At 35.7% G+C, this 24433-nt stretch overlaps 2 protein-coding genes across 2 annotated transcripts in view; both read left to right on the top strand.

Moving 5' to 3' along the window:
• PAPOLG (poly(A) polymerase gamma) overlaps window positions 1–23379 on the top strand; it is a 29118-nt gene extending 5739 nt beyond the window's left edge. Inside the window, exons 4-22 of the mRNA XM_068987595.1 lie at window positions 4173–4254; window positions 4482–4591; window positions 6710–6763; window positions 8604–8715; window positions 10873–10962; window positions 11577–11715; window positions 12254–12326; window positions 13035–13155; window positions 13494–13578; window positions 13972–14025; window positions 15786–15905; window positions 16484–16593; window positions 18286–18407; window positions 18649–18824; window positions 19234–19322; window positions 19404–19621; window positions 20185–20250; window positions 20424–20480; window positions 22111–23379. Coding sequence (XP_068843696.1) covers window positions 4173–4254; window positions 4482–4591; window positions 6710–6763; window positions 8604–8715; window positions 10873–10962; window positions 11577–11715; window positions 12254–12326; window positions 13035–13155; window positions 13494–13578; window positions 13972–14025; window positions 15786–15905; window positions 16484–16593; window positions 18286–18407; window positions 18649–18824; window positions 19234–19322; window positions 19404–19621; window positions 20185–20250; window positions 20424–20480; window positions 22111–22209 — 1977 coding nt within the window. The 3' untranslated portion in view covers window positions 22210–23379. The remainder of the gene's footprint in view (window positions 1–4172; window positions 4255–4481; window positions 4592–6709; window positions 6764–8603; window positions 8716–10872; window positions 10963–11576; window positions 11716–12253; window positions 12327–13034; window positions 13156–13493; window positions 13579–13971; window positions 14026–15785; window positions 15906–16483; window positions 16594–18285; window positions 18408–18648; window positions 18825–19233; window positions 19323–19403; window positions 19622–20184; window positions 20251–20423; window positions 20481–22110) is intronic.
• Window positions 1005–1160, top strand: LOC138090654 (large ribosomal subunit protein eL39-like). Its single transcript, XM_068986348.1, has one exon. The coding sequence runs from the start codon at window positions 1005–1007 to the stop codon at window positions 1158–1160; it is 156 nt and encodes a 51-aa protein (XP_068842449.1).
• Window positions 23380–24433: the final 1054 nt, after the last annotated feature.

The raw sequence follows: 24433 nt of genomic DNA, 5'->3' as shown, positions 1-24433 counted from the left end.
TTGAGTTAGATCAAATATTTTAATATTCTGTGCATAGTTGCAATATTTAAACAATCTAGAACTCCAAATCATTTTAGTTAAATACTGCGGTTTGTGGTGAAAATGTTTTGCTCTGTTTATCACTTTCTCATAAATCATGAAAGAATCATGCTTTTCAAAGTGGGAATGTAAACTCAACAGGGCTTCTCTAACCTTTTGTTTCATGTTAGTCATTAATAATTTTATTAACTCCTTTCTAGCTATAAAATTTGTGGTACTCTTGAAACATACCTGTTAAACAGAGAAAGTAACAAACATAATATCCTGTTATACAGATATTTTTAATCAAACTAATTAGCGTATACTAACTACTCTTTGGAACTTGGACTAGGCATTTTGGGGAAATGCCTAGAAATAGTAGATATAGTTCTCACCTTCAAGGAATGTAAATATAGTTGAAGTGATGGAACTAACATACAGGGAAGAAGAAAAGTAAATGTAGTATGAAAGAGCACATGGGAAAAGAGCTTCTTACAAAGAGGTGGATAATCAAAGAATGCTTCATGAGGAACGTGGGACTTGAAGTGAACTTTGAAAAATAGGTGGAATTGAGATAGCAGAAAGGAGAGCAATCATTTGAGGCAAAAGTGAAAGTGTTAGTCACTCAATCATGTCTGACTCTTTGCAACCCCGTGGACTGTATGTAGCCCACCAGGTTCCTCTGTCCATAGGATTTTCCAGGCAAGAATACTGGAGTGGGTTGCCATTCCCTTCTCCAGGGGATTATCCCAACCCAGGGATCAAACCCGGGTCTCCTACATTACAGGCAAATTCTTTACCAGCTGAGCCACCAAACGGTTGGCCCATTTGAGGCAAGGAAAATGGCAAATGCAATGGGAAGGAGACTAGGTTATGTAACATGTTGGCAGTTGGAGCTTCAGAAGGGAAGATCAAGAAACAAGGCAAGAAAGATCCTACTTTTCTCTTCTCCGCCATCCTATGTGCAGTTGAGTTCTCTCCTCACCATGTCTTCTCACAAGACTTTCAGGATCAAGCAATTCCTGGCCAAGAAACAAAAGCAGAATTGTCCCATTCCTCAGTGGATTCGAATGAAAACTGGCAATAAAATCAGGTACAACTCCAAGAGAAGACATTGGAGAAGAACCAAGCTGGGTCTGTAAGAAATGGTCTTAACGTGTGGCACACATGTTAAGACCACTTTTTTAAGCAGCCAAATCAGTGAGAACATCACTACTGTAATGCTTGGCTCCTGATGTTTCTTATTTCCTCACTATCAGTCTGAGACTCAGTAATAAATATGAAATAGTGGGAAAAAAATGAAAGATTCTTAAGAGCATACCATCGAAGTCCTTAGGATCCAAGGATCAGTATCCAGAAAAGAATGCATTGGCAAGTTTTGAGCAAAAGAGTTATATGATAGAGTTAAAACTATCAGCCAATGAATTTTTTACAAAATGGGATTTAGAAATAAAGACTAATGGCAAGAGAGTAACGTATGATACTATTAAATAGCACAGAATGGAGGTGGGTGGGGAGGAAGTGACATGTAAGGGATATAATTTAAGACTTAGTAATCCAGGAAAAACAATAATGGCTTATAGGTATGGTCAGTAAGGAAAATGAGGAACAGCAAAAGTGAACTCAGAAGGAGGGATACCTGGTTTATCATAGGATGTTTTTTGTTAGGTATCAGTCATGGTTACTGAAGTGAATCAGAAAGTGTGAGTGAAAATATCTGATGGGCAGTTAGAATTGGCTCTACAGAGAGATGAGAAGTAGCATTGTAATTCTGACATACCCCAAAATATGTAAAGTTGTTAGATTACCTCTCATGAGGAGATCATTTTAAGAATGACCCCACTTTCTTACAGAAATATTATGGAGCTAATCATATCTGTCACAAAAACTAAAGGGAAGATGGAATTAATCAACTATGGTAACTAGAGAGCTGAAAGTGCATTAATTTAGTAGTTGAGGGTTCTACTGTTGAGAGTCACCAAGGAGTCAAAGACAGACAGTTGAAGGGGACAAGTAAGGTCAAATGATAGAAAACATTTTTCTTAAGATAGGGATATATACATCTGTGTGTGTGTGATATATGCATCTGTGTGTGTCCCCTCAGTTGTGTCTGACTCTGTGACTCCATGGACTGTAGCATGTCAGACTCTTCTGTACATGGGATTTACCCAGCAAGAATACTGCGATGGGTTACCACTTCCTCCTCCAGGGGATCTTCTTGACCCAGGGATCTTGTATCTCCTGCATTGGCAGGCAGATTCTTTACCACTGTGCCACCAAAGAAGCCCATGTATGCATGTATACTAGAGACAAATCTGTTTTGTCTGTCCTCTGAGCATACCTTCACTACTTCAAGCTACAATCAAAAAACTATAAATCTCAGCTCACTAAATTTGACAGATGTAGTTTGTATCAGTAGCATTTAGGCAGTTTTAAAAAAAAATTGAGGTATAGTTTATTTACAATATATAAATGTTAGGTGTACAACATAGTGGTTTGCAATTTTTAAAGGTATACTCCACTTAAAATTGTTTTGCAATATGGCTGTGTTCCCTGTGCTGTACAGTATGTCCCTGTACTTTATTTTATACACAGTAGTTTGTACCTCTTAGTCCTCTACCCCTGTTGTGCCCCTCTCCCCACTGGTAACCACTCTTAGTTCTCTGTATCTACAAGTCTGTTTCTTGCTGTTATATTCACTTGTTTTTTACATTCACATGTAAGGAATAACATAAAATATTTGTCTTTCTCTGTCTGACTTACATAAGCATAGTACCCTTGAAATCCATCCATGTTGTTGCAAATGGCAAAATTTTATTTTTTTATGGCTGAGTAGTATTCCATTATACACACATTACATCTTTATCTATTCTTCTGTTGATGGACATTTAGGTTGCTTCCATGTCTTGGCTACTGTAAATAATGCTGCTCTGATCATGAGGGTAGTCAGTCTTGTTTGACTCTGCAACCCTATGGGCTGTAGCACGCCAGGCTTCCCTGTTCATCACCAGCTCCCACAGCTTGCTCAAACTCATGTCCATCAAGTCAGTTATGCCATCCAACCGTCTCATCCTCTGCTGTCCCCTTCTCCTCCCGCCTTCAGTCTTTCCCAGCATCAGCGTCTTTTCAAATGAGTCAGTTCTTCGCATTAGGTGGCTGAAGTATTGGAGTTTCAGCATCAGTCTTTCCAATGAATACTCAGGACTGATTTCCTTTACTATGGACAGGTTGGATCTCCTTGCTGTCCAAGGGAGTCTCAAGAGTCTTCTCCATCACCACAGTTCAAAAGCATCAATTCTTTGGCGCTCAGCATTCTTTATAGTCCCACTCTCACATCCATACATGACCACTGGAAAAACCACAGCCTTGACTGTACAGACCTTTGTCAGCAAAGTGACGGTTCTACTTTTTAATATGCTGTCTAGGTTGGTCGTAGCTTTTCTTCCAAGGAGCAAGCATCTTTTGATTTCATGGCTGCAGTCACCATTTGCAGTGATTCTGGAGCCCAAGAAAATACGGTCTATCACTGTTTCCATTGTTTCCCCATCAATTTGCCATGAAGTGATGGGACCAGATGCCATGATCTTCATTTTTTGAATGTTGAGTTTCAGGCCAGCATTTTCACTCCCCTCTTTCACTTTCATCAAGAAGCTCTTAGTTCCGCTTCGCTTTCTGCCATTAGGGTGGTATCATCTGCATATCTGAGATTGTTGATATTTCTCACAGCAATCTTGATTCCAGCTTGTGATTCATCCAGCCCCACACTTATGATATATTCTGCACAGGAGCTAAATAAGCAGGTGACAATATATAGCCTTGACATACTCCTTTCCCAATTTATATATGTTACAATTTAGATATGTACCCAACATGAGGGTATATATCTTTTTGAATTAATGTTTTTATTTTCTTCCGATATATTCCCAGGAGTATGATCCAGTAATTGCTGGATCATATGGTTGCTCTAATTTAGTTTTTTTAAGGAACCTTCCAATTATTTTCTACAGTGATTGCGCCAATATATTGATAGATTCCCATAAATAGTTTATAAGGATTACTTTTTCTTCACATCCTCACCAGTGTTTATTAGAGCACTTTTAATGCTAAATAATTTGAATGATTGAATGCCTTTTATATTTTTTATTTTATTTTAGAATCTTCCACCTTCTGTTGTGGCTACTGTTGGTGGAAAGATTTTTACTTTTGGCTCCTATAGACTTGGAGTACACACCAAAGGTAATTCCTTTTCTGTGTTTTACTGGTAAGAACTTTGAATAACAAACTTATTTATTGTTTATAATTAGAAAATACAGGGGGGGAAATTCCCATTATCTCATCACTCAGAGTTCATCAGTGTTAACATTTCCCTATACTCATCTTACATAGTTTCTTCTGTATGTTTTTGTTTATAAAAATGTAACACCTACTCAATATACTGTTTTTAATAATACTTTGATTTGCAGGAGCTGACATTGATGCACTTTGTGTAGCCCCAAGACATGTGGAGAGATCTGATTTTTTTCAGTCTTTTTTTGAAAAGTTGAAACATCAAGATGGCATTAGAAACTTAAGAGTAAGTATCCTCTGTTATTTAACATTTTGAATCTATTAACAAATAACAGCAAAAGCTGGGGCTTGTGATGACTGATATATTTAAGAAATTGCTATATCTTAAAACATGGGCTTTTTTTTTTAATTGGAGGATAATTGCTTAAAATGTTGTATTGATCTCTGTCATACAATGTGAATTGGCCATAAGTATAGATATGTATCCTCTCCCTCTTCAACCTCCCTCCCTCCCCATCCCCACCCCATTCCTCTGGGTTGTCATAGAACGCCAGAGTGAAGTCCCTGTGTTACACAGCAGCTTCCTACTAGCTGTCTGTTTTGCTCGTGTAGTGTATATATGCCAGGGTTACTGTCTTGGTTTCTCCCCCACCTCTTCCCCACCCTCTGTCCACCACAAGTCCGTTCTCTGTGTCTGCCCTGCAGATAGGTTCACCAGAACCGTTTTTCTAGGTTCCATATTTGAGTTAACATAGGATATTTGTTTCTGTTTTTCTGGCTGACTTCACTCTTCACTCACTTAACGGGCTCTAGGTTCATCCACCTTAGTTCAGCTGACTCAGATTTGTTCCTTTTTAAGATTAATATTCCATTATATATAAAAACATGAGCTTTTTAGTTCTATAGATCTTGATTGAGTCTAAAATCTGCTGCTGCTGCTGCTAAGTCGCTTCAGTCATGTCCGACTCTGTGCGGCCCCATAGACGGAAGCCCACTAGGCTCCCCCGTCCCTGGGATTCTCCAGGCAAGAACACTGGAGTGGGTTGCTATTTCCTGCTCCAATACATAAAAGTGAAAAGGGAAAGTGTAGTCGCTCAGTCGTGTCCAACTCTTCTCGACCACATGGACTGCAGCCTACCAGGCTCCTCCGTCCATGGGATTCTCCAGGCAAGAGCACTGGAGTGGGGTGCCATTGCCTTCTCCAGTCTAAAATCTACCACATATTAAATAGTGGATTTTGGTCAAGTTACCTATTCTCTCTGAGTCTGTTTCCATAGCTATAAAATGACAATCTAGTGATAACTTTCTTATAAAGTTTTTTGGAGGATTGATGAGATAATTTACATAAATCAGTTACTGTAATATCTGGTAAATGGTTGTTGCCTATAAAATTGTGGCTCCTATTATGTGTAAGGTTCTATTAGTAACTCTTTAGTGTGTATATCTAGCTATTCATTCAGCAAATAAAATTTCAGCAGTGATTCATCCAATATGGCCTTAGTCCCACAAATACAAGAGTAAACAAAACATAGTTTATGGGATGGAGGGATTGGGGGAACTAAACATTTTATTTAGTTATTTATTTTTTATTTTTGCCGTGCTGGGTTTTCATTGCTGCTCATGGGCTTTCTCCGTTGTGGCGAGCTGAGGGGCGGCTACTCATTGCAGCCCTCGGCTTCTCACTGCAGTGGCTTGTCTTGTTGCAGAGCACAGGCTCTAGGCACCTGGGCCCAGTAGTTGTGGGGCACAGGCTTTGTTGCTCCAAAGCATGTGGAATCTTCTCCAGCCAGGGGTCGAATGTGTGTCCCTTGCATTGACAGGCAGATTCTTAACTACTGGACCACCAGGCAAGTCCAACAAACAGTTTTGCTGTAATTTCAAGTGCTTGGATAAGGTGAAGCTCAGAGGATCTTGTTATTTGGGTTTCTGGGAATGGAGGAGGAGGTTAAGAATTCATTAGGTGGAGAAATTAGAGAATTAGAGAAATTAGGCTTAGAGAAACATTTCTACTAAATCCAAACTGTATAGATTTTTTTGCTAAATTAGTGATGAGATCTGATACTTTAATTTTTTACACTAGTGCTCTTGGTAAATAATCAGTTTTCAATTTAAGTTCCAACAAATAGTAAATACCCAAATGATAGCATTTTTTCCTGCCAGATTCTGATGAGTATTTTTAGAAGGATAATGACTTAGATAACTACTCTGATGGAGATCTTGCATATCTTAGATAACACAGTCACAATGTAGAAGTGCTTGCTTACCTAGAATGAGAAACCAAGAAAATTTTCATATTTTCTACTGAGTTAGAAATTGGGAGAAAAAGTATTCACATTATTGGCATTTGGAAAGAACAGAGAAAAGATTACACCTTATTTGTTGTAATTGTTTTCTTCTTTTGCAGGCTGTAGAAGATGCCTTTGTTCCTGTTATAAAGTTTGAATTTGATGGAATTGAAGTAAGTGTTATCTATTTTTCTGACTTTACAGTTGAACTATTTAACTTGTATGGGGTGTTTTTTTGGTACTGTTTTGTATTTTTTAAAAATCAGATTTACATAGGCCCATATTTTAAGGAATCAAATAGTCTAGTCATGGTGAATCCTTCCTCACCATGGAAGATGAACCAACTTCTATCCCTGCCCCCATTATTTTTATACACATCCATCTCATTCCGATAATCTCCTAAAATAATTATATTATTATAGTTTTAGTTAGAGCAGTATTGATTGTTTTTGTTATTATCATCTTATACTACTGTTCAAAACCAAGCACAAAATGTACTAGGTTACCATTCTTTGCTATGTGACTTGTTTTCTCGGAAGTTAATGTTCTGTGTTTTGTTTCCTTGATTTTTATACTTTTACTAATTCAAACTTAGTCTCTCCTGGTTGTCTAAATCTCCATTAAATAGGTGTGGATTTCTCAGGTGTTCTGTCATTAATATCTTGGGAAAATGTCTCACTGATTGTTCTCATCTATTCAGATGTACTCTGACTGGTCTCCATTAGTGGTACACAGCTGTCACTCTGACTTCTCTCTTCACTGATCCTGGGATTTCCTTTTGCTTCTCTAGTTTTCTTTTCTCTTGACTTGCTCTCATTTTAGAGGCACTCTTCCACCAGCTTCCCTAAAAAGAGCACATATTTTTGAGATCTTGCATGTTTAAAAATGTCTTTATTCTATTCTCACACCAAATTGATATGTTGGCTAAGTATAGAGTTCTAGGTGGGAAATAATTTTACTTAGGATTTTGAAGGCATTGTTTGCTTCCTTGTCATCTAGTTCCCATACTCTGTTGAGGAATGTGAAACCAATTTGATTCCTCATCCTTTTTATGTGACCTGTTCTGTCTTTTTGGCCACTGTGTGGTTTTCTTTTTGCCACCTGGTCTTCATCATTATAAAATTCATGGTAATACACTTTGTTTTGCCATGTGTCTTTACAAACAAATGTGCTAAGGCACTCAGTTCCTTTGATTTGGAAATACCTGTCCTTCAGCTCTTGGAAATTGTATTGAATTCTGTTGTGTTTCCTGCCTTTGTTTTCTTTCCTCCTGGAACTCCTAACATTTTTGCACCCCCAGGATTGCCTTTTTTTAAAAAAAAAAAAAAAACAAAACTTCTTCCTTCCTACTTATAACTGTGTCTTCATATTTTGTTCTCCTTTTTGGGCTTGTCTCATCTTTTAAACTTTTCTTTTGTTCATTTCTGCCATCATACTTTATTTTCTAAGAATGCTTTTTTATTCTTTTAGTGTTCCTTTTTATTTATGAGTTTTTTTTACAGCTTCTTGTCCTTATTTCCTAGATACGTTTTTTGTGCTTTCTTAGATCTGCTCAGTCTGTTACATTTGTCCAACAACATTTGTTTTCCAGCTTTCATAGTTTTTGCTGTTGTCTCCTACTGTGTTCTTTGACCTAGTAGGTTATGCCTTTAAAAACAATAACACTAGAACACAACAAAACAAAATTTTGCCAGTATTTTAGTGGGCTTTCAAGAGGGAATGAAAGTAAATGTGTTGAATCTGCCATCTTTATCTAGAAATTTCACTCATATGGTTTTGATTTTTTGTTTTTTAAATGCTTGGCAAAATTAAAATGCTTTCCCTTCATTTGAAAACTGTTCTCCCAAAACGTTGCAGTGATTTTCCAATGTGGTGTTGCCTGCATAGGCCTTTGGAAATTTTGGTAGAACTTACCAAACTAGTAATTAGAACTTTTTACATTTTTGAGATGGGAAAGACAGGAAGAATGGACTAGGAGAAAAAGTAATATTTCTCTTTTTCATTTTTCCAAAGATTGATTTAGTCTTTGCAAGATTGGCAATACAGACCATATCAGAAAATTTAGATCTAAGAGATGACTCTCGACTGAGAAGCCTTGATATAAGGTGTATTCGCAGCCTAAATGGTAAGCTTCTAAAAAGAAATTTCAGAAACCTGCTTGAAAACAGTTGGACAAATAGAGATCTTTTTGCAAAACTATTACAAGAATTAGCCTTAGTTTAAAATGATGTACTTTTCTTTATACAAGTAATCTGATCACATTTAACCATCATAAAACACAGATTTGAAATGTTTATAGCAGTGGTTCTCAGGCTTATTCGTGTCAGGACCCCTTTACACTCTAAACATTTTTTGAGGACCTACCCCAAGATTTTCCATTTACGTGAATTATATTTATCAATATATCATGTTAGAAATAAAAAATGAGAAATTTTTAAGGTATTTACTTAGTCCATTTAAAAATAGCTGTAATAAATTTATAAGTGAATATAGATATATTTTTGTGTGAGAATGGCAGGCTTTTGGCATTTTTGTGACTAATATTTTCTCATATCTGCTTTTACCGTCAGAATCATAAAATTTTACTTTGACTGAAGCATAGGGAGAAATTCTGACTTCTTAAAGATATGTAATTGGAAAAGGGAGTATTTTAATAGCCTTTCACATAATTGTGGATATTTAATACTACACCAAAACTTGACCAGTGACAGTTTTTTTTCTTTTTGACAGCTTTATTCACGTATAATTATATACTATAAAATCTATCTTTTTTAGGTGTATAATTTAGTAGTCTTAGTATATTCACAGTTGTACACTACAGTAGAATTTTAGAACATTTCTTATCATTCTCAAATGATCCCTCTTACCTATTTGCAGTTATTCCCCTTTTCAACCTCCAGTTGCCGGCAACCACTTCTATCTCTGTAGATTTGCCTTTTCTGAATATTTCATATGAATGGGATCATATAATACGTGGTCTTTTGTGTCTGGCTTCTTTTACTTTGCGTAATGTTTTTGAGGTTTATCCATGTTTGTAGCATACAGCAGTAATTTTTTCCCTTTTCTGATGAATTAAAAGTGATCTTTTTTATGTGTTGATTAGAATATAGAACCTGAAACTGTTACCAGTTAACTTTTGTACTGTTATAAAAGGTCTGCTTGTTACATTAAAATATATTGGTGTGTCTGATTCTTTGAATGGATCTTTTACCCATGCATGATTCTGTCTTATCATGCCTTAGGTATGTGGAAAATATTGGCTCACAAAGTTAATTTGAGTCTTCTAAATATTAACACACATTTTACTATAAAATAATTTTTTAAAAATCACATTCATCACTATCACCACCAACTCATCAGAAAAGCCTAGGTCTTAGAAAGCTGTCACACTCATAGTAGCAAATACTAGTTGTCCAAAATTCTGATTTTTACTTGAAAGCTCAAGTTTTATTTCAATAAATTTCATCATTTGTGAGGGGCTCATTTTTTTCATTTTTCTAAAAGTGAGGGGCTCATTTTGTTCGTTTTTTTATGAAATGTCTGCTAAATACCCAAAAATGAATAACCACAGTTGTCTGTCAATCATTCTTCCTACTAAAACTGATGTTCCCTGAATAAAAGAACATAGTTAGCTTACCTTGAACACGTTCAGACATCACCACACAAGTTCCTCTCCTGTTTTCTAACTGCAAACTTGTGGTGAAGATAATATTGTCTACTAGTACACTTTGTTGGCACAGCTTTGATTCACTGCTTAGATCCCAGAAGTTTTACCCAACACTGGTTTCACACCATGAGTGCAAATTTAACATGGTGAAACAGTCAAAGGACACATTAATATTACAAAAATAGATTTGACCTAATAGTCCCCAGAGTCCACTGACCACACCTTGAGAACTACTTAACTTAATCATTGTGTTTTGCTATATTTCCAGAGAGCAGCAATAGATTACAGTATTTGTGGACAAGGTTTGCATTAAAGCAATAATAGTTTTCTAACTTAGAGGCATTTGACTAACAGTAAAGCCAGATGTGGAAAAAAATAAGAATATATTTCAGATTCATCTCTTATTTTAATATTAGATTGCATTACCCATGTGCTGTGTGATTCTTTATAAGCAAAGTGATTTCTGTTATATAAGGGCTAAATTTACATGGAGAAATTAAACTTCATATTTTATTATCTTTGATATTTTTAGCATTTGAGAGTTGAAGTTAAAAGGCTGTTTGAATTAACTGGAATTTGTTGCATAATGAAAAATGAATGCTTTATGTTTTTCAGGATGTAGAGTTACTGATGAAATTTTGCATTTAGTGCCAAATAAAGAAACTTTCAGACTCACCCTAAGAGCAGTTAAACTATGGGCAAAACGTAAGTATCCAGAGTCTTTAATTTTACCTTGAGTTATAAAATTATAATTTTCAGTTGTTCATGGTAGACAGACATAGGAAACTACTCTGGGGGATTGAGGTACAGTAAGTTTTGGAGGGGCTGTTTCTTTTTCAGATGTGACTCTTCTTTTCTTTCATAGATGAAAACTAAAAGCCCCTGACTCTACATCTTAGGTTTCAACTAGGGAGTTAGAACGAGTTAGAACTTGAAGAGTAAAATCCTTACTTATCTTCAAGTTCTCTGTAGGCAGAACCATCTTAATCATCTTTATCGCCATCGTCAGCAGTCTAGTATATAATAGGTGTGCAGTAAATTTTTTAAAGGAAGAACCTACAGTGATAGTTTTAACATTTTGTTTTTACCTTACAGCACTCTGTATTGGAGGGCAAAGTAGGAGATAAGATGAGTGACTTAGGGTTACTAACAAGAATGAGCCTGTCGTGAAAGTCTGCTTGTTGATTTTAATGTTTCTATGATGGAAAAGAGTTCCAAGCAAATTTTAGGAGAGCAGTTAAACTTTAAACTGTTCCTTCGATGTGAATGTCATGGATAGTAGGTCCTAACAATAATTAACAACTATATTAATTTTCTAGGACGTGGTATTTATTCCAACATGCTCGGATTCCTTGGTGGTGTCTCCTGGGCAATGCTGGTTGCAAGAACTTGCCAATTATATCCAAATGCAGCAGCTTCTACTTTAGTTCATAAGTTCTTCTTAGTTTTTTCCAAATGGTAAGTAGTCATGTACATATTTTCTCTGCTTACTAACTTCTGCCTATGTGTATACTCATTTGGAAATTAAGAGTTATGCATATACTTTTTCTGTTGTCTTACATTTCTTTTTAAAAGTTAAATTTTAAACATCAAATTTGAGGAAATGATGGGATACCAGATGGTGCTTTCTTCTTGGGGGTGTGTAAATGTGGGCCTGTAGCTAGTGAGAGTGGTCTTTGCTCTGCCAGTTACTAGCTCTATATAGGTTAAAATCTCCTCCTCTGTAAAATAGAGATGATAACCATAGCTGCTCCATGTATCTGTTAGGAGTATTCTCAATAAATGTTAGCTGTTGCTGTTACTAAATTATCAGAGTTAAGTCCATGAAAGCAAATGAGAAGGAAAGAAAAAATTCAGGTTTAAATTAGTTAAAGTTAATGGGCAAAGCAGTATTTGCCCTTTCAGAGATCACTGCTTTAAAATAAGCAGCTTTTAACATTTCATGTAGTTTCTGAAATGAGGTCTTACATGAGTTTATTTTCCTATTTCATGTTAGGGAATGGCCAAATCCTGTGCTGCTGAAGCAACCGGAAGAAAGCAATTTGAATTTGCCAGTTTGGGATCCTCGGGTATGTAACTTATTAAAGCTTTCTAGGAAAAGGACACTTCTGTAAAGTGAAATCTAGTTAAGGATAATTCCCCTTGTTCCTGTTCATCTTCCTTCTATGTGACTATAGTCCTTTCCCTCCCTCTGCTGTGTTTTTTGGTGCAGATAATTTGTGTCTCCATTGCTGATCCAAATGTTACAGCATTAAAAATCACCCGTATAAGTCTTGATGAGTGGTTGTATCAACCAGGATGTCATCATCTGTTGTTTAAAGCTGTCTTACAAGTAATTAGTTACTAATAATAAAATACTGACATATATAAAACATGTACTTTGCAGTACAGTTTAAAGCAGATTCATGGTCTCACAATAGCAGAACTCTACCCTTGCATTTTAATTTGCTTTTAGAGTACTCATTCCTGGGTAACCAAGGGGAAGGTGTGGAAAGAGGATAGAGGACCATTGGACCAGATAATCCTCTTTGCACTTACTATTATATTTCCTTGGTTCTAAAAGACCATTGTTTATAAATTGTACCATCAATTTAAGGTTGACTATCATACACATCTGACTTCAGAAATTAATGTAGTTGGGGAGGGGAAATGTTTTTCTTAGAATTGAGGAAATGTAGTATTAAAATATATTTCATATTCTTCAGACTTGTGGGGAAATGAAGTGAGGACAACTGAAATAGGAGACTAGATCAGTTATTCTGCTTCTAATTTCACAGGTAAATCCATCAGATAGGTATCATCTCATGCCCATAATCACCCCTGCCTACCCACAACAGAATTCTACGTATAATGTGTCCACATCAACTCGAACAGTAATGGTAGAAGAATTTAAACAAGGTAAACCTGTTAGCCCTGTTGCCCTATACATATTTCCACAAGTTTTGGTTGACAACAATTTTATTCTATTGCAGTTATGCCTTTTATTTCTAAAAATTCTTTCAAATGTGTATTTTTTCAGTAATTGGTTTTGCAGAGTATGTGATAATATTAAAAGGCCAAAAATGGAGCCACTCCAGTCTGGTTGAAATTGACTTTTGTGTTCTAAGAAAGAATATAATAAATTTATACTTTTTTTTTTTAACTTAGTGATTTGGTGGGGTTAGAGCTTTGAGGGAAGGGTAATACAGGATCTTTGATGCTGAGTTTTCAGAATCTGTGTTTCTTTCTCTATTTAGGTCTTGCAGTCACAGATGAAATTCTTCAGGGGAAATCAGATTGGTCCAAACTACTTGAGCCACCAAATTTTTTCCAAAAGTATAGGTATTTGAAATTTTGCATTTTGTGTGTGTGTGTGTGTGTGTGTAAGAAAGAATATTAAACTTACAAAGTTAATACATAATAGGTGACAGTTGTCACTTGAATAGTTCAAGTGAGATAGAGAATAGGTTAGCAGAAACTCTGGGTGATAAAGTCTATACTCTAGTAGTATCAACCCAGTATTTGTAGGGTTTTGGTTTTAGTGAATTGTTTTTAATTAGAGGGTCTAGAATTAATTTTGTGAAAATCAGAGCATGTTTTAATTTTCATAAATGTGTGCCTGTGTTAGCCTTTTTGTTCATTGGGAGGGAGAAAGAAAAAGTAATGATGGAAAGGCAGACTCTAACAGTAATTTCTGGCTTTTCCCCCCCAATTGTCGCTGAAAATTCTTCACAGACATTATATAGTATTGACTGCCAGTGCATCAACAGAAGAAAATCATCTAGAGTGGTAAGGCATTTCAAGTTCTCTGCCTACTATGTAATGATAACATATTTATATGATGCTTTATCATTTCTAAAACACTTTCTTTCTTTTCAATTATTAAATATTATAGTGACTGTTGTACTTGACCATGGAGTATCAGTGTTTAAGAAATGCTATCAAATTAATGTTTCAGAATTGAAAATGACCTAAGGATATATGCACAGACTTTTGCTATTTGTCACTTCTCAGAGTCAGATTTAAGCAAAATTGTGAGGCATTTGAATGATTCTGATACCTAGTATATAAGCATAATGTCTATACAGACACATATATATACACACATGCTCCAGTCATGACTATTTTATGGCCCTAAAAGGCAGTATTTTAGATCAAGAATGCATTAAATAGATTTGTCCTTCTTGAAAAAGAAAGGGGAGGAAACAGAATTCACTAAGTAACTTTTCATTTACTTGAATGGTATTCTCAACGGGGTCTCTTAATACATTGGACTGAATTTTTTTAATGAACGTGTAAAGCTAGATTTAGAAAATGCAGAGGAACCAGTGATCCAGTTGCCAAAAATCATTTGGATCATAGAAAAAGCAAGGGAATTCCACAAGAATATCTACTTCTGCTTCATTGACCATGCTAAAGCCTTTGACTGTTGTGTGGATCACAACAAACTGGAAAATTCTGAAAGAGATGGAAATACCAGACCACTTTACCTGCCTCCTGAGAAACCTGTATACAGGTCAAGAAGCAACAGTTAGTACTGGACATGGAACAACAGACTGGTTCAAAATTGGGAAAGAGAGTATTCAAGGCTGTATATTGTCACCCTGCTTATTTAATTTATATGCAGAATACACCATAAGTGCTTGCCTGGATGAATCACAAGCTGGAATCAAGATTGCTGTGAGAAATATCAACAACCTCAGATACGCAGATGATACCACCCTAATGGCAGAAAGCAAAGAGAAACTAAAGAGCCTCTTGATGAAAGTGAAAAAGGAGAGTGAAAAAGCTGGCTGAAAACTCATCATTCAAAAAATGAAGATCATGGCATCCGGTCCCATCACTTCATGGCAAATAGATGGGGAAACAATGGAAACAGTGATAGACTGTATTTTCTTGGGCTCCAGAATCACTGCAGATGATGACTGCAGCCATGAAATCAAAAGACGCTTGCTCCTTGGAAGAAAAGCTAGACAGCATATTAAAAAGTAGAAACATCACTTTGCTGACAAAGGCCTGTATAGTCAAGGCTGTGGTTTTTCCAGTGGTCGTGTACGGATGTGAAGTTGGACCATAAAGAAGGCTGAGCACCAAATAATTGATGGTTTCAAACCGTGGTGCTGGAGATGACTCTTGAGAATCCCTTGGATAGCAGGGAGATCCAAGCAGTCAGTCCCAAAGGAAATCAGTCCTGAATATTTACTGGAAGGACTGAAGCTGAAACTCCAATACTTTGGCCACCTGATGCGAAGAGCCAACTCATTGGAAAAGACACAGATGATGGGGAAGATTGAAGGCAGGAGGAGAAGGGGACAGCAGAGGATAAGATGGTTAGATGGCATACTGACTCAATGGACATGAGTTTGCTCAAACTCTGGTAGATAGTAAAGGACAGGGAAGCCTAGTGTGCTGCAGTCCATGGAATCACAGAGTCAGACACTACTTAGCAACTGAACAACAAAATCATCATAGCTAATATGCTGTTTGGTTTACTTGGATATAGCTTCCACATTTAACATTGAAAATTCTTGTCTGTGTTTTTATTTTAGGGTTGGCTTAGTAGAATCTAAAATACGTGTACTTGTGGGAAATTTGGAACGGAATGAATTTATTACTCTTGCCCATGTAAATCCCCAGTCATTCCCAGGAAATAAGGAACATCATAAAGAGTAAGTTAATTATTTTTTAATATTTTATTTCTTAAATAGTGTTACCTGACATATGTATATTTAAGATCACCTATAAGATTCCCATGTTACATAGCAGTTATTGCTATGTAACAGGCACTGATGGAGGATGATAAATTGTATACTTGAGCATAAGTGATCATGCATTAAAACTAAGTACATGTTGGGAATTCCATGGTGGCTCAGTGGTTAGGACTCTGACTCTCACTGCCCAGGGCCCAGGTTCAATCCCTGGTCAGGGAACTAAAATCTCACAAGCCACATGATGAGGCCAAAAAAAACCCCAACCAAGTACATGCTATGTTGGTAGCCCACAGACTTCAACAAAGTCTCCATCACAGTCAGTAGTTGGAGCATCCTTAAATACATATTTAGTTAGTCATTTTCAAAGCATTTAATCTGCTTTATAATAACACAGGATAACTTAACATTTTTTTAAAGAATTTGGCCAAACCATTGAAATTTGTATTTGTGCTTCCATAGAGACCAAGTTTTAATTATCAAAAAGCATCTGTAAAATTATTAAAAATTAATGGAAATTCTTAAATTTTATTTTATAGCAACAATTATGTATCAATGTGGTTCCTTGGAATAATTTTTCGGAGAGTAGAAAATGCAGAAAGTGTTAATATAGACTTGACATACGATATACAGTCATTTACTGATACAGGTAAGACTTTGTCATCATAGAGCTGTGGCACTCAACCTTGGCTGTAATACAGTATCCTCTGTCTCGGATCTGGCTAGCTATATTTTTATAAAGTTCCACAATTGGTTAAATGAACATGAAACATCTATATTATGAAACTATGCGCTGCCCTTAAAAAAGTAAAGCCATGATGAGACAATTTACCTGACCTCTTATGGGAGGTGGGAGGTGCAGACCGGTAGGTACGGTATAGTATCATTTATATAAATCAGTAAAGAAATGCATGCATTTTTGCTTAAAAATCATAGACTATCTCTGGAAGGATATATAGTTTTTAATAAAAGAAACTGGTAGAATTGCTTTTAGGTCAAGGAACTAACTGGGTGTGTCTAACATAGGCAACTTCACTGTATACTCATGAACCCTTTGAGTTTTGTACCATGTGAATATATTAACTTTTAAAACAAAAAGACTAAAGAAACTCTATAGGTGATTTTTAGTGTGTACAGCCAGTATTTATAACCAAAGTCATAAAGATTACTTGTTTTTTGAGTTTTATTTTACATGAAATAAGTATCAGTCAATACAGGCTTACTGAATATGTTTCAAAATCAGTGAAAAGAATCTTTCACATCTTCTAAGACTATCTTTGTGGAATATCTTAATATATTTGTTATAAATGTGAGGTTGTCTTAATAATGTGGAAACTACATTTATACTATTAATATTCTTGGTTAGCTCATCTGAGTTTTTCTTTTGAACTAGCACTCATATTTATCATGAAAATGCAGGTTTCTCTGCATCACCTTACAACTACTGAATCATAGGCTCTGGGAGTGGAGCCAGAAGTCTGCACATTGAACATGTACTCCTGAGGGTTTTATAAGCAATCTGGAATGAAAACATAGATATAAATTTTTCCATTCTAATTTGGACTCATTTTTTTCCAAAAGGAAGGGGTTGGGAATCTCTGTTTATTACAGATATATAAAATGTTCTTCAGATAGAGATATTGAGGCCCTAAGAGATTATATAATTTGCATTTCACAGTAGATACTGTGCAGAAGAAACCCCTATCTTCAGTTAGCTTATCATATGAGTATTCACAGTTAACATACACTAAATAATTTATATAATAGTTGATAAAACTGACTTTTTTACAAGGGGTGAGAAGCACTAGAGTGGGAATCTGGGGCTATGTGTATTTTAGTATTGGCAGGGCATTCAAGGCTGTTGAGTCTTGTTTATCTACCTGGATGATAAAGATGTACTTGTAGATGGTTTCCCATGTCTGACAGTCTGTGACTCGTACAGTAAAAGAAGCTTCATGGAGGAGGAGAGAGCTTAAATTGCATCTTGTATATATGGCATTAGGGTTAGCTCAGATTTGGGCAGGTAGTAATGAGAAGAGATTGCCCTTAGGAAAAATAGCAGAAAACAAGATTTAGGAAAACTTTTTTCCATACATTAATTTTGTTAGTGAGATTTGATTTGATTATGGGAAAGTCTTAGAAGTTGGACATGAGGAAACTAGTCAGTACTTGAAAAGGATTGTGATGTTGTGAAAATGTTTTGGAAGTATTTGTTCTGTAAGAAGAATGTGTTTTTGTGTAGTAATGTGGAGTTACTGAAGGTTTGTATATTAGAAAAAGAAAATAGCACTTTTTCTTTAGAAAGGAGTTTCCCATTTTAACATACTGACTTTTGTTACAGTGTACAGACAGGCAAACAATATAAACATGCTAAAGGAGGGAATGAAAATTGAAGCAACTCATGTTAAAAAAAAACAACTTCATCACTACCTTCCTGCAGAAATTCTTCAGAAGAAGAAAAAGGTGAGTTTGTACTCACCTCTCCAGTCTGAACCCAGACACATGATCCTGGGCCCAAATCTGCATTTTTACAGCATCCAACCCTATTGAGAAGGTTTGGGAAAGTACAGGCAATTCAATCTAGGACTAAAATCTTAACCTTCATTAATCACAAAATATCTTTTGTTTTATATGTACTTCAGAATTGAAACCATTTTTTTTTCATTTACATTTTGAAATCCTAAAACCTTTTCCCCTGTTTCAGCAAAGTCTGTCTGATGTCACCCGAAGTTCAAGTGGACCTCAATCCAAAAGATCATCTCTGGATAGCAATTGTTTGGACAGCTCCAGAGACACTGATAATGAAACACCTTTTAATTCCCCAGTGTCTGCAAACAAGCCTTCCAAGCCTGATATTCCTCCTTCAGGGGAGACAGAGAGGTTTGCACTTCAAAATTTTCCTTTCAGTCTTCAGTTTATTTGAGGATAATGTAAACTTGTATACTTTTGCTAAATATCTTTAACTGTAAAAAAAAAAATTATTTTGTGAGTTACTAGTCAGTTTCTTATTTAGAATTACTTGACAGTTTGTGGTAATCCTGTGGGAAGTGGTCTAGGTTTATGAATATATGGGAATATTAATAGGTAAGTAAACAGAAATGTCCAGGTTTTCTCTTTAATTTTTGCTGTTAATTCTCACTGGGTCCTCTTCCTTTCCCCACTGTTTTTTCTTCCTTTGGTGAAATGTGAAAGTAAGAGTACTTGAAAGAAGTAATTTAAACATTTAGTTAAGGTTTTAAATACATACTATTTAAATAATTTAATAATGATAATTTAACACTTTTTATAGGAATAATGCTGAGCCTGCTGCTGTGATCGTGGAAAAGCCACTGAGTGTCCCGCCAGCTCAAGGGCTATCTATTCCTGTCATTGGTGCAAGTAGGTATCTACACTTTTCTTAGTTAACGATTCTATTACATCTGTATTTAATTACTAAAACCTTTCTTTTTTCCTTTTCAGAAGTCGACACTGCATTAAAAGCTGTATCACCCCCAGCTGTGTGTACCATTCCTACGGTAGTAGGACGAAATGTCATTCCTAGGGTCACACCTCACAACCCTGTCCAGGGGCAGCCACATCTAAATGGGATCTCAAATGTAACTAAGAATGTTACGCCTAAAAGACCCCACTCCCCATCCGTAGATGGGTCCTCTAAGAGGTTGAAAGACATAGAAAAGGTAGGATTACAGACTCAGTGGTGATTCTGTAGTGAATTTTTTTTTTCGAAGTAAACTTAAAATAGTGCTAAAGAAGCTCACAGTTCTTCATAGTTACCTTAGTATTCCATTAGGATTTGACCATTTAAAAAGAATATTTACCTAACCCTAATAGGATAATACTAATTGTTATTCTGAATTCGAATTAATAATGTGTCTAAAAATTTGAATGATTAGTCTGAGTTTCTCCTTGGCTTACGTAAAAGTCATTATTGGTAACTAAATATTTATTGAGTTATAATGGTGATCTCCTCTGCCTCCAGTAGGTGGTGGTATAAGTATTTTATTATCATCTCGGTAGATCAAACTGTAGAAATTAAGAGTGTCAATTAAATTCAATCTGATTTAAATTATATTTGCTCACCAAACCTGTTTGTAAAAGTTTTGACGTTAGCCTGGTCACTAGTTAGTTTCTCATTTTATATAGACTTATATGGTTTTATAGGTAATAAATAGCACCTATAAATAAATAGTACCTATTTAATAGGTAATAATAGCACCTCATTTTAATGTTTATATTTTAGTTTATTCGACTTGAATCAACGTTTAAGGAATCACGTGCTGCTGAAGACAGAAAAAGAAAATCAGTGGTAAGTATATTAATACTGTGCTTAAAAATGCTTAAAGAGCCATGTATCAGGAAAAGTACTATATTCAAAAGTAGATCAGATTTATCTTTTAACTTTTAGTTATGGCTTATATCATGTAGAAATAAATATTTGCATATAGGAACATCTTCACTTGTATGTAATTCTGTTTTTAGGATGCCATTGGAGGAGAATGTATGCCTATTCCAACTATTGATACGTCACGCAAAAAGGTAACAGTCTAATTTGTAAGTAAAATACACAAGTACGAGTTCATAGGTAATCTACAGGTACAAAAAGCTCATTAAGAAGAGCCTAGCACTAGGTGAAGGAAAGCATTAGTAAGATTTTTGTCTGTGTCCTCCACATCAGCAGTGTAGTTGGAAGTTGGGGATGGAAATAGCAGAGTATATGAGCCTAAATGTGTATGTATCTCAAAAGTCTAGAAAAGAGGGAGTTGTTCAACATTTCATGATTTATTCAAGGTATGTTCAACTTTTGTTTTTATTTTTAAAGAAGCAGTTTAGTGCTCAGCACAGTAATTCTACCAACACTTGATAGTCTTTTGTTGAACTCCATTGCTTACTGATAAAAATCAGGCTTGATAGTTGGAGACCATACTTACTAATATTTTGGAGGAACCAAATATACTGGTGTATAGAGTGAGTATCTTTGAAACATGACCTAAAGAGCCCCTAAATCTTAATTTAAACATTTTAGCTAATAATGTAGGTTCTCGTGTTTCTCATTGTAGTCAACTGTCACCCTGCCAGATTCTTCAGGATGTATTGACAGTTCTAAAGCAAAACAGAAAATGTCCTCATACTTTCTATTAGTTGTAGAATTTGTACAGTTTAACATAAGAGCGAGTTACAGAAAATAGAGGTGTATAATTATATAATGTATGGTAATGGAAGAAAAAATTTGAGGTGGATATTAAAGTGTGAAATGAAATGTCTGAGTTTTACTTTAAAAGATTTCAAGCATAAAGGGCAAGGGGTATAACCCAAAGAACTATGGCAGAATTTTAATAATGTCTGAGTCTTCATTGTGGCATCTTCATCATCCTTTTTATTCTTTTATGCATGTCTGAAATTTTTTGTGTTTTTTTAATGGATGCCCGTATGATGTAGTGGTTTAGCCAAGGTAACGTGAAAGGAGAATTACTTCTTACAGTCTTCTCGTAATGACTTGAAGCTAACATACTGTTTCCATCACACAACTATCTGTATTTTAGGTTTCTATCTTTGTTTCTCAGTTTCATAGACTTGCCTTCATTATGTAATCATCTTCAGTGTCTTCAAAAGCCTTCATAGAGATGTTGCTGAATTGTACCATCACTAAAGTTACCTACCCTGACTGCAAAGTCAGTTTTCCTAAAAACTTAATGACCTCACAAGTTGGGTTATTCTCCATGAATGTTGTACAAAAACTAATTGAGGGATATAACTCGATATCAAGTTTCCCTCTGTATCACACACTCATTTCTCACCTTGCACCCTGAGAATTTCGTGTTTAGTGACTGTAGTCTTCCTGTTTCTCTTTACCATTGACTCTGAGGAGGATTTTGTTCTTTGTGCGTTTCTCAGTGTAGAAGTGTCGATTGACTTTACACAGCCCTCTTTTTTACTCATACAGCCCTCCCACTTCTGCCCTTTCCCTGTCCCTTTGCTTTTCACCTATCTTTAATTCCCCCAAACAAGAAGTACCTATGAACATTGGGAAAAAGTATTCAGCGCATACTTAAGTGTATAGGAACTTAGAGCTCTTGGCAAAAAACTCAGACTTCTCTTACTGTTCACTCAGTGGATCTTTATAATATGTATTTGTTTTTCCTTCTTTGTTTCTATTTCTTTCTAACAGAGACTGCCCAGCAAAGAACTACCAGATTCATCATCTCCCGTTCCAGCAAATAACATCCGTGTCATCAAAAATTCCATTCGGCTGACCCTAAATCGGTAAAAGCAGTGCCTCCTTACTAAAGTGAATATGCAATCATTTAGTGGCATAGATGCAGCCACTCTTAAAAATAGAGTGAGCTGTCACACATAAGATAAGGTGAAAGTTACAGTCATCCGCCTAACGACCTTGAAGTGTTTTTTTGAACTCTCACACTTTGACCTGCAGATGCTGTAGCATTCTCTCATTGATTGCTACATACACTTCTCTGAGGATCACCTGCTATCAAATTGTCATCTGCAGTCTTATGGCTTTGCGTTGGAGGTTTTACTGCCTTAACTTTCGATGCTTGTTTCTCTGTTATGGGAACCAGTTCTTGGCTCTTTGGACACTCATAAAACAAGTCCTGAAATATCCACCGCCCCCCCCTTTTTTTAAGTCTTATGTTGTAATCATTGTATAGAACTGAAAAAATTGAAGAAAAAAAAAAGTCTTGTAATTTTCCAAATGTTAACACATTTACTTTAGCATTGAAGACACTTTGTGAAACCTGAGATAAATGAATGTGAGGTATCTTTTCTGCTTTCCTCATTTGTGTAGATGTACTTTTTGTCTGTTCTGTTGATTTAAATTATTTTTTCTCAGATTGGCACATGAAATATTTAAATTTTATTTTTTTGTGCCTTTCTGTCCAAATGTTGCATAGTTACCAGGGAGGATTAGTCCAGTGATTACATAAGAGTTGGGCACCATAAATTCTCTATATTTTGCCTCCTGTGGAGGCCTTTGAAATGCATCTTTATTAAGAATCAAAATATAACCAGAATACTGAAAGTCAGTATATGAACGGTGAAATTGTTACATAACCTATCTCATGCCATTCTTGTTAGTTGACTGGTATTTTTTACTGAGGAGCAACTCAATCCGGCATCAACAATAAAGATACTTTAAGTATGGCAAATTTGTATTTTTGACGTGTACAATTTAACTTGGCATGATAATTCCTGACCATTACGTACCCCCACAACTTCAGTTTCTTCACGGACTAGGCATGCAGAAATAAGCAGTGGATTTTATTGAGACCTAAAGGCATTTTTGATGACATTGTTACCAACCATTAATTGGCTCAGGACCTTTGTAATTTTTATTTAAATATGAGTTGTCTTTTTTTACACTGCTTTTTTCAGTCCTTTTCTTAATATTTTTTAAGTTTCATGAATGCATGCTCCATTTATTGAAATCCATAACCATGTAATTCTTGTAATATGTTGATTCAGTGTTTTGTAAATGAAGTCGTATGTATTTTCAGAGTATTTTTGTATGTACTGTAAGATACCATCTTTTCAAAGAGAAAACTTTAAAACCTTTACTGTCTCTCTTTAGTCTAATTTTTTAAATATGGATTATGCTTGAATTAAAATGAAAATATATAGATTACACAGCCAGGAATGCTGGTATATATTACCTTCCTCAGCTTGCACTCACCATTTAGCAGGTCTAGTAGGAAAAACAAAATGGTACATTTGAATAGTGCAGGGAGAAGCCCTTAGTTGTATAGTTTACAGGACACACGGGATGCCATTTAGCCATTGGAGTCATAGTCCATTTTTTCTTGCAAGCCCTTTACCGTTGAGCTGAAATAACTTGAATTCTGATTGTCAGAAAGCAGTATCCTTCTCCCCTCCTGTTCCTGACCCCTGCCTACATCTCTGAAATGGAAATTCTAGTGTTTACTTATAAGTTTTCCTTTGTGAAAGTTAAAGAATAGCAAGGAGAAAACAATGGTTGTTCCTTTATTTATTTTTTACTTAGGAAAAGACAAGAGTGAAATCCCATGACCAAATAGTAGCTTCCTTGGCAAAACTTTTTTTAGCTGACCCTTTTCCTTTATTCAGGTATTTTGAGCTTTGTTTTATAAATATTCTGTTTGAGCAAAAGTACATGATTAGGAAAAGACTGAATAATTGTCATGTGACTCAAAACATTAAAAACTTCTTTAAGGGCTTTAAGAATTCTTCATACATACATCCAAGTTTCACCTACTATGTAACCAATTCTTTGGAGTAACTAGTGGAGTTTCTCTTTAATAAGAAAGCAACAGGCCTAACCTTTGTACTGTAGTATAGTCATATCTCTTGTTTTAAGGTCCATTCGACATGGGGTTAAAGACATAGCCGAGTGTTTAACTCCTCAGAGACAGCATTCTTCAACCTGTTTGCTGACTGGTTCGGGGAATTGATGAGATGCTTTTGAGATGGTGGGTTTGGTCAGAAATGAAGTGTTTTCT

This window comes from Capricornis sumatraensis, chromosome 1 (genome assembly GCF_032405125.1).
Source record: "Capricornis sumatraensis isolate serow.1 chromosome 1, serow.2, whole genome shotgun sequence".
NCBI lineage: Eukaryota > Metazoa > Chordata > Mammalia > Artiodactyla > Bovidae > Capricornis > Capricornis sumatraensis.
Note: the sequence above shows the minus strand (reverse complement) of the source record. Positions and strands in the feature narration are given on the sequence as shown.

Coding starts and splice junctions, on each gene's coding strand:
- LOC138090654 (XM_068986348.1), top strand. CDS start 1,005: ATGTCTTCTCACAAGACTTTCAGGATCAAGCAATTCCTGGCCAAGAAA.